The following is a 9604-nucleotide window of genomic DNA, read 5'->3' on the forward strand; positions in this document are numbered from 1 at the left end:
TCTGGTGGATTTGAACCGTGCACCTCTGGGATTGTAGTTGTAGCTCCTTGCCACTAGGCCACCAGAGCTCCCCTTGGGATTTCTGACTTTTGCCAAAATACAAGAAGCCTGCCTTCACAGGGGGAGTATACACAGGATTGAAATCTACTGCTTTGTTAAGCGTGGCAGTGCTGTGGCCTTTAACCAGAGTTTGCACTTTAGCTGTGACAAAGACCACAGGTTTGAGAGGAAAGAGCAAAACTTAGGGGAGCTCTGGTGGCCTAGTGGCAAGAAGCTGCACTGCAATCCCAGAGGCCCATGGTTCGAATCCACCAGATGCTCTTCCGGGAAAGGAGGGACAATCTCCTCCTGTACCAGTCAGATCTGATTTGACGGTACACAGACACACAAAAATAATAATAAAATAAAAAAAAAGAGCAAAACTCACGTCCTGGACTACAAATCCGGGTGTCTTTTCTCCATCTCAGATTGTTCCTATACCCCGCCCTGTTTTTCCAATGCCCTGCCCCAAAACGTCGGAGGAGAGAAACAACCACCCACCAGAGGTGACAATAGGGTCCCTGTTTGCTGCAGGTGCGTGGGGAGGGCAAGGTGCATGCAAATGAGGTGAGCGTGCAGATATAGAGGGTGTGGCTCTAGGGCTTGGCTTGCACCTCACGGCTGGCAGGGATGGAGGACAGCATGAGACAGCTCAGCCCGGGGAGGGAGCCTGAGCGGCCACGGGACAGCCAAGCCCTGGCTGACCTCCAGATGCTGGCCCTCAAGTGGTTTATGGAGACGCAGGCCCCCCTCATTCTGCAGAATGGTGTCCTGCCCCCCTGGTTCCACGGCTTCATCACACGCAAGTAAGGCTGCCCGACCACGTGTTCAGCATGGCTTTCCCTGAGAGACATCCCTGAGAGATGCACTTGAGGGCTTTCCAGCAAGACTGGGCCCTGCTTTCTCCTTGGGCTATCAGGACCCTTTGCAGCCACTTTCATGGGCAGGATGGGTGAGGGTCTCTGGCCGCCTCTGAGCACAGATGTGAGCATACTAGGGCTGCCAGGATGCCAGATGGACAGAGGGGGACAGGAAGGATATATTCAATTCTCACCAACAGCTAGGGGAGCGATACCATTTGTCATCCAAACAGAAAACTATAGTGTTTTAGTATCCATCCATTGGTCAGTGCTCAACAGCCTGTACACAAGGGCTGTCTGAGGCAAACCTGCATGTACGGTGACCCTAGGAAGAAAGGACAAGATGTGAGCTTTGGCTAACTGACCAGGTTGGATCTCCAAGCACCTGGTAGAGAATCAGAGCAGAATGGTGGGCACCAAGCCTCCTGGTCACAACAGAGCCTGGTGATTTGTTTAATGCGCTGCTGCTGCTGCTGCTGCTGTGTTTGAATTCATAATGATTTGTAACGAGAGCTCTTGCATTTTCATTTTGTACTGAGCCCAGCAAATTTTGTAGCTGGCCCTGCCTGAGAGAGGCATCTAGTGTGTTTAGTGAGAAGTGAGTGAGAGAATATCTAGTGTAGGCCCAGCCCAAACAGAAATGAAAACAGAGAATATCTAGTGTAGGCCCAGCCCAAACAGAAATGAAAACAACCCAAACTCACTACCCTGGTGTCAGCTCTAACTCTAACCATTGGGTCTTAAAAGCTGTCTGTCTTTCACAGGGAGCCACAGTCCTTTGAAAGTTAACACTATTAACCCAAAGGCTGTGTCATCTTTCCCCTACCAAGCAGTCAGTGGATTCCAACTGCCAACCTTTGGATTAGGAGCCCAACATCTAACTCATCATGCCACTATGATTCTTTGTCAAAACAGAAGACAGCTGGAACTTTCCACATAACCTCAAATACTTGGTACCATGTAGAAACATCTTATGTTCCCTGGTGTTGAAGGAGACAGGTTTCAAACACAGCAGTGCCCCGCTTCCCCTAGAAACTTTTGCAGAGGGCACATCCTGCACAACTGTATGCAGTATCTGTGAAACAGAGATTTCTCCAAATCTGAACATTGCCAGTCAGATGGATTAAGTCTTCTTGCTGCACAGCCATCCATGTGGATGAGGGTGGCAGGGTCAGTAACTAGAATGCTTACCTATGAGACTGCAGAGCGGTCCAGGATGTGACCTCAGGACTCCCACCCAGCCCCCGGCTGAGTTCTGAACTCATTCAGCTGAACCCAGACAAGCCACAGACTGCTCTGAGCAGCCCAGGCCCAGCAGATGGTCTGGCTTAGTTTCCTGTTTGAGGATGGAGGTCTGGGACCAAAAGGTCTGGCCAGAAGAGATTCTGACACAAGAGTCTTGGTACCATAAGGACACAGAACCCTGCTAATGGAATGTCCTCTTCCCAGGCAGACAGAGCAGCTACTCAGGGACAAAACTCTTGGCTCCTTCCTCATTCGCCTCAGTGACCGGGCTACCGGCTACATCTTGTCCTACAGGTAAGAGAGGAAGCCCTCAGCAAGGTGGCAGGTGGACTCAGGGACCCCTAACCTAGTCAGGCAGATAAGCACAGCATCCCCACTGGCCCACACTGCCTGGCAGTCGCTAATCCTCAACGGTCATCCATCCAATGTTCAGTGGGCTTTTTCTGAGCACTGGTCATATGCTGGGGATAAGACTTTCAGCCCTTAGCAGGGGTGTAGTTTGGGGAGGAGAGGTCAGAGAGAACAATGGGAAGTTGGGGAGGGCTTCCCAGAAGTGAACTCTGAGCCCAAGGCAGAAGGAAGGATAGCAAGGCAGTAAAGAGAGTGGTTTAGACTAATGTTGGCATGGAAAACTAGGGTGTTAGAGATAACCACAGTGCTTGGGTGCAGCAGGGTGCATGGTCCCCATGGAGGAGAACACACTGGAGAGCCAGTTATGAGTCAGTTCAACTAGAAGCCATACAACATTAGTTGTCCTTCTAGCTCCCTCTTCTTGCCTTCAGGGCTTGGGTCAAGCCTGCTCTTCTGACCTTGGCCGGTTAAGAAGTGAGTGCTGCTCTGTTGTTATTGTCCACTTTACAGACCAGTGCATTTTTGGCTTAAAGGCTGAGTTTCATCCCAGTTTCCAGGGTAACTCAGGGCTGTGTTCTCAGGGATTTCACTAGTTTCTACTGGACCAGTAAGCCTGCCTGACTTTTTTTATGTTTTTGAGTTTTATTCCTCATTTTTTCTGATGTCATACTTCTTCGTACAGTCCAGATTCTCAGATTATTTGTTGAGCATACAGAATGAGTACGTATGGTGAAAAGATACAGCCCTGATGCACAACCTCCCTGATTTTAAACCATGAAGCATCTCCTTGTGTTGTTCAAATAACTGCCTGTTGGCCTATGTACAGATTCTACAGGAGCACAACTAAGTGTTCTGGAATTCCCACTCTTCTCAATATTACCCACAACGTGTTAGGATTAACACAGTTTAATGCCTTTACACAGTCAGTAAAATGCAGGGACATTCATTTTAGTATTCTCTTCTTTCACCCAAGATTCCTCTTGCGACTCTAGCTTGAATTTCTGGAATTCTCTGTTGAAATACTGTTGTCTTCAGCAAAGTTTTACTTATGTGTGACATTTATGAGATTGTTCCATTGCTGCACTGTCTCTGACCATCAGGAAAGGGCCACTGTTGAAATGATCTGCTCAAGATTTTTCCACATCAAGAGGTGAGGGGAGAGGAACCCATGACTGAGTGCTCTCACGAACTTTAGTTCTCAGAGCTTGTACTGACGAGGTTTTCATTGCATAAGCAGTAAAATATGGTAACAGGACTCCAAGATGCCTTTTTACGATTTCTTCTCTTTTTTATTATTTCTTTTCTTATTTGTTGACATTTCCTGTTTTCATAACCAAGCTTCAGTGTAAGAATCAAGGTTATGCTGTCCCAGCTCAGTGGACGTTTTGATTTTAATCCAGTCAGTTCCTAAGGCATCAGTCAGGAGCAAGTCAAACATAGGCCTTCTTCTCTCCATTAGGCTTAATGAAGGTGTTGACCTTGACCACATCAATGTCATAGAGCGTCTTTGCAGGTTGTTTGATTTGATGTTTGTTGGCCTTGACATCCACAATGAACACAAGTGTGTTGTTATCTATCTTTTTCATCTCTGACTCAGTGGTCAGGGGAAATTTGATGATGGCATAGTGGTCAAGCTTGTTTCTCCTGGGGGTGCTCTTCTGGGGGTATTTGGGCTGCCTTTGGAGTCTTAGGCCGCTGGAAGGTAGGTGACGTGTGGATCTTCTTTTTTTGGTGGCTGTGGACGCCCTTCAGGCCCATCTTCTTGGCCTTTAAGGCCTTTTTTTTCAGTTTTGGGAGGGGCAGCGGCTTTCTTCTTAGCTTTTGGTGGCATCTTTGTAAAAAGCTCAAATTTATTCTTCTTTTTTTCCTTGTTGTGTTGGATCTGACTGGCACAGGAGGAGATTGCCCATCCTTCTCCAGCGAAGCATCTGGTGAATTCAAACTGTGGGCCTTCAGGATTGCAGTGCAGTTTCTTGCCACTAGGCCACCAGAACTCTCTTTCAAATCTATTCTTGAGATGGTCTTTGAAATCCAGATGGGATACACTCTAGGTTGTACTTTGGCTCTTGTGGACTTGTTTTCATTTTCTTCAGTTTTAACTTGAACTTGAACATGAGCAAACTGATGATCATTTCTGCAGTTAGCCCCGACCTTGCTCCAATACTACTGAGTTTCTCTGCCATGTGGCAGTACAGTTGATTTGACTCCTGTGCGCTGTGTGCTGAGGTCTGTATGATCCCTATTTATGCCGTTGAGAGAAAGTATTCTCAATGAATAAACTGTTAGTCTTGTAAAAGTCTATCATGAAATATCCAGTGTCCTTTTATTGCCAAAGGCCTATTTTCCAACTATGGGTCTTTCTTTGTTTCTAGCTTTTGCATTCAGATCATTGGGGAGCTCTGGTGGCCAAGTAACAAGAATCACCAGCAATTATCAATGCATCTTGATGACATGTTTGACCACTCTTTTTTAAAAAAAATCTAAAATAGTGTATAAATCTCAATTATGAGTCTACACAAAGCACATTACCTTAGAGTTGGAATCGAGTTATAGCTGACCCTCTACTGGCACCTGAGGCTGTTTGACCACTTTTATCCTGGTTTCTCTTTTGGTGCCTCCTACAGTTTGGCACCTCCAGTGGGACTGCCTCACCCTAGACCCCAGCAGAGCTGGACCCGAGGCCCCCAGGCTTTGAAAACCACTCCCGAGCTCCCTGAGCTTTCAACAAGTGTCCCGAGTGACTGTGGTTATTTACCAGTGATCAGTCCCACTTTTCAGAAACACCCACCGAGACGCCATGTGGGACAGTCCTATCCCTGGTTAGCCCCTCCCTGGCATCCAGGACTGGGAGCTTAGGCCAAGCCTCCTGTGGCCAGCAGCCCCAGGCCACACATCCTTGTGTTACAGGGGCAGTGACCGCTGCCGGCACTTTGTCATCAACCAGCTCCCAAACCGGCGCTACCTCGTCTCGGGGGACACCCAGAGTCACAACACCCTAGCCGAACTTGTGCACCATTACCAGGAGGTGCAATTCGAGCCCTTTGGGGAGACCCTGACCACTGCCTGTCCCCGGGTAGGTACCACATTCTTCCAGGGTGAGGGTGGCTGTTCAGGGTGCTGAGCCCAGGGTGTCCATTCACTTGGGCACAGGTACTTTCTTACTTTCCCTATTTACTGCCCACCAGGGGTATTCAGGGCAGAGCTGTAAAAAGGGGAGACTGAGGCAGCATCTCACCTGAGGTCGGAGGCCTAGTGAGAATGTCTCAGCCCCTCTCGAGAAGTCTTTGGCAGGTAACTGGGGGGGCACCCTGGGGTTTGTGACCACATACATGCTGTGCCCCCAACTTTAGCTGGAGGACAACAATCTGTATGATGCCGTCACTCTGGGCCTCCCCCAGACCAACCTGGCACTGGGAAGTCAACCTGCCATGGCAGCCTTCACGGTTGGCCCAGACAAGCCTGCTGGTCCCCCCAGCCTGCCTCCAAAACCCCAGGTCTCATTCCTCCACACAAGGAAGAGTCTGAATTCAAGCCCCAGGCACCTCTCCAAGGAGGAAAGTTCGGAGGTGAGGAGTGGGGTGGGCCCCAGGGTCAGAGCTGCCTGCCCAGGATAGGAGGTACAGTCAGGCCTGAGAGACCTCGCTGGCCAGTGCCTTCAGGCTGTGGCTGGTCAGTGCCAGGCCCAGGGATGTACAGTCCCAGCTCGGCAAGCCCCAGTGCTCACCCATGATCACTGCCTGCCCCTGGCCAGCTGGATTTGGTTCAATCCTTGTCTTGATCCATTTTTGGCCGTGTGATTTTGAGCAAGCCCCTTCATCTCTCTGAGCTTCAGTCTTCCATCCTCCAAACCACTGTGAGGCTTGAGTGGAAGGATGTGTGTGTCATGACTGACAGTCCTTTGTTCACTAGAGCAGGGCACCCAGGACTCAGCCCCTCACAGGAGGGACTGGGATTGTTCTGAACATGTGTCAGATCACAGCATGCCAAGGGCTTCTCCTCACTTTTAGGATGAAATCTGAAGTCTTCACCAGGGCCCACAAGACCCTTGTTGCATATACTATCACTTCATCCTTTCTCAATCTTGTTTAGCTTCACTGCTGTTTATTCCTGAGTACACCAAACTTGTTTCCACCTCAGGGCCTTCGCACATGTTGTATCCTCTGCCTGGGATGCTCTTCTCACTAGATGTCTGCCTGCTTATGCTCAAACTTCTGTCCACTCTGCTTAAGTACGCCCTCACCCTGCCTTGCTGTTCTTTACAGGGCTGCCATCGTAGGTTGCCCTTTGACACAATTATCATATATGTTAACTTATTGCCATCATGTCAGAACTGACTCACTGTGGAGATTCAGATTGTAAATTGCCCAGGAGGAAACTTATCATTTCTCTCACATAGAAGCTGGTGGATTTGAACTGCCTGCCTTTAAGTTGACAGCACCCCATACCCACCAGGCCTCCACAAACCATTACATTATCTAGCAGAGCAAGATATTGCCCAGCTCCCAGATTAAAATGCAGACTCCTCAAGTGGTTCTTGTTCACCCCCGAGTCCTCACCACCCAAAACAGTGTCTAGGATACAGTTGGTTCTCAGTACTTGTTAAATGCATGCCTGAAGGGTGGGCTTGGAGGGATCGGAGTGGGTGGATTCTGGAGATTCTTGGGGACTTCCAGGAAGAACAGGATGAGCTTGAGTGGGATGTGGAGCTGGTAACTTGAGGCCCTGAATGCTAAGATAAAGGTCAGTGTCAGAGCCCAGCTCCTGAGAGCTCAGAGTGCCAGCACAGAACAGTAAGGTAAAATGAGGCTGAGACAGGAAGCCTTAGCTTACCTGAGAGGGCTTCTGATTACCTGAGGGCATTTTAGGCAGCAATGTGTGCTCTATAAGAAAAACTCTGTTCCTCTGCCCCCAGACGTCCATCAGGGTGCCCCCGCTCCCCGAGAGGAGTGCCTCCCTCCTGGAAGAGTCTTTTGGAGGCCCCAGTGACATCATCTATGCAGACCTGAAGAAGAGGAACCAGGCCCATCCAGGCCTGGGCAAGGAGGCGTCCAGCAGGCAGGGGCTGGTCCTCGCTGGCAGCCAGGCCTGCTCTGCCAAAGAGGCCCCAAGGAGACCATCAGATGACGGGCAGAACAGGCCCGAGGGTCCAGGGCTTGCCATTGCTAGAGTGAGCCCAGACCCAAGCCCAGCAGTGTCTCCTACCTCCCAGGGGCTCCTCCTCCCCCCTCCTTCTGAGGCTCTGGGGTCCCCAGCTGCCACCTGGAGGCAAGGGTCTCCAACGCTGAACCAAAGGGCTCAGTCCTGCTCCCAGGACAGCTCCGCAGACAGCTACGAGATCATTGGGGCAGCGGGTGTACTGCAGCAGGCTAGGAGCATGCCAGCTGCAGGTGACACCTACGAGCAGATCCCAGCCTTCTGGGACGGCCCCACCAGACCTCCACATCCTTCAGTGAATCCCACCTACAGCAAGCTGTCAAGGCCTGTGGACTTTGTCTACGAGAGGATCCCAGAGCCTGGGAACACCTATGAGCAAATCCCTGCAGCCAAAAGCAAGGAGCCTGGACGGCCACAGAAGGTGGGCCCTGTGGATGGGTGAGGGGGTTGCCAGCCCTTAGGGAGCATCCAGTGGTAGACAGGGACCTGTGGTAGCCAGGCATGGTAGACCAGGCCTCTGTCGCTGCCCAGAACTGCACCCAGTGCCTGGCAGTGGTGAGAGGTGGCCGCTAGGGATAGGTGTGGTGCTTCCACATCTGCCTATCCGTGGCTGCAAAGTCTTGTGCCTGCTCCTGTCTCTGGTGGCACCATTTATATCGTCCCCCTCCACTCTCGGACGGACTCTAGTATATCCTAAGGCCTTTGGTTGGGAGGAAGCTCTGAGGGGTGGAGCCTGGGGTTTGATCTTCATTTTGTACCCTCTTTGAGGCCCTTCCTTTCCCTTTGCCTCCATAGTCAAAAGGCGGGTTGATGGCAGCATTTTAGGGAGTGTGGAGGCGGTGGAAGTAGCCATCCATCCCTCGTTTCTCATTTCCTGACCTCCTCCCCAACCCTAGTCTGTGCTAATGGACCCTCTGAGGCTGGGTCTCTCCCGCGCCCAGGGACCCAGGCCCAGCATCGTCTTCCCCCTTCAGCCTGACAAGCTCCGGAGGCTCTTCTTTGTGGACAAGAAGCATAAAAACTGAGGAGGGTCTACCTTCCGGCACGAGCGGGTCTCCTGGCGCTTGGACTGTGCCAGCAGCTGTGGACACGTTCCCGACTCACCTGAAGGCGTCTCTCAGCTCCTCAGATTCAACTAGCCTGTGCAGGAGCCAGGCTGAGGCACAGCCCAGGCGGCTGTCTGAAGAGGGCCATACCCCACTCCCCCAGAAGCCACCACCCACCCACAGGAGGCAACCCAGGCATGAGATGAGTGGGGACTGGCCAAGCCAAGGGTCATTACCCTCATTTCCTAGACAGGTCTGCCCCCTCCTCATGCATCCGTGTGCTCACTGAACATTTGCTGAGCACGAGACCAGCCCTGTGCTAGGATCGACGTCTCCCCGGCTGGACGCGCCACTTCCTGCTGTAGCTCTTGAGACCAGTGCCAGTCCCCTTCCTCGGGTGCCCACCAGCAGAAAGGAGGCACAGGAGTCATGGTCCTTGCTGCTGCTGCCCATGGAGACCAGAAGCCAGAGGAAGTGGTGGCAAAGGCCATCCCAGAGGTGACCGTCCTGACCCTGGAGGTTGCCTGACTCTGGGACTACCGTCCTGGGCTCCTGCCTACCCCCTATTTTTGTCCCAGCCTCGCTGCACAAGCTAGTGGACCCCATGGAGCATCTGATCTGACCCCCTTGTGCTGCAGATGGGGAACCTGAGCCAGAGAGGGGCAGGAACATACTTAGGGTCACACATTGGGGTGGAGCATGGGCTCTGGTTTCTGGAGCAGTCAGAGGTCACTTGTGACCACCTCTATCTGATCAGCTCACTCTTGCCTACCCTCTGGCTCCAGGTCAATTCTGGTACTTCCGGGTGGTTTCCAGACCCCTCCTATGGGACCCAGTCCCAATCTGGTGACCCTGCCCTCCAAAGAGCCCAAACGGCCAGCCCTGAGCTGGGCCACCAGCCAGGCTGCC

General features: G+C 51.6%; 1 protein-coding gene across 1 annotated transcript; it reads left to right on the forward strand.

Annotated features, from left to right (window-relative positions):
• The first annotated feature begins 669 nt into the window (after positions 1-669).
• Positions 670-8674, forward strand: SH2D7 (SH2 domain containing 7). Its single transcript, XM_006888366.1, has 6 exons — positions 670-845; positions 2349-2438; positions 5403-5568; positions 5846-6061; positions 7408-8070; positions 8624-8674. The coding sequence occupies exons 1-6, from the start codon at positions 670-672 to the stop codon at positions 8672-8674; spliced, it is 1362 nt and encodes a 453-aa protein (XP_006888428.1).
• Positions 8675-9604: the final 930 nt, after the last annotated feature.

Source organism: Elephantulus edwardii, unplaced genomic scaffold (genome assembly GCF_000299155.1).
Source record: "Elephantulus edwardii isolate Elephantulus edwardi_28Jun2011 unplaced genomic scaffold, EleEdw1.0 scaffold00066, whole genome shotgun sequence".
Taxonomy (NCBI): Eukaryota; Metazoa; Chordata; class Mammalia; order Macroscelidea; family Macroscelididae; genus Elephantulus; species Elephantulus edwardii.

Bases quoted from the DNA above. Each gene is read 5' to 3' on its own strand.
- SH2D7 (XM_006888366.1), top strand. From the start codon at position 670: ATGGAGGACAGCATGAGACAGCTCAGCCCGGGGAGGGAGCCTGAGCGG. The intron at 846-2,348 runs GTAAGGCTGCCC...TCCTCTTCCCAG, and splicing joins CACGGCTTCATCACACGCAA to GCAGACAGAGCAGCTACTCA. The intron at 8,071-8,623 runs GTGGGCCCTGTG...TTCCCCCTTCAG, and splicing joins AGCCTGGACGGCCACAGAAG to CCTGACAAGCTCCGGAGGCT.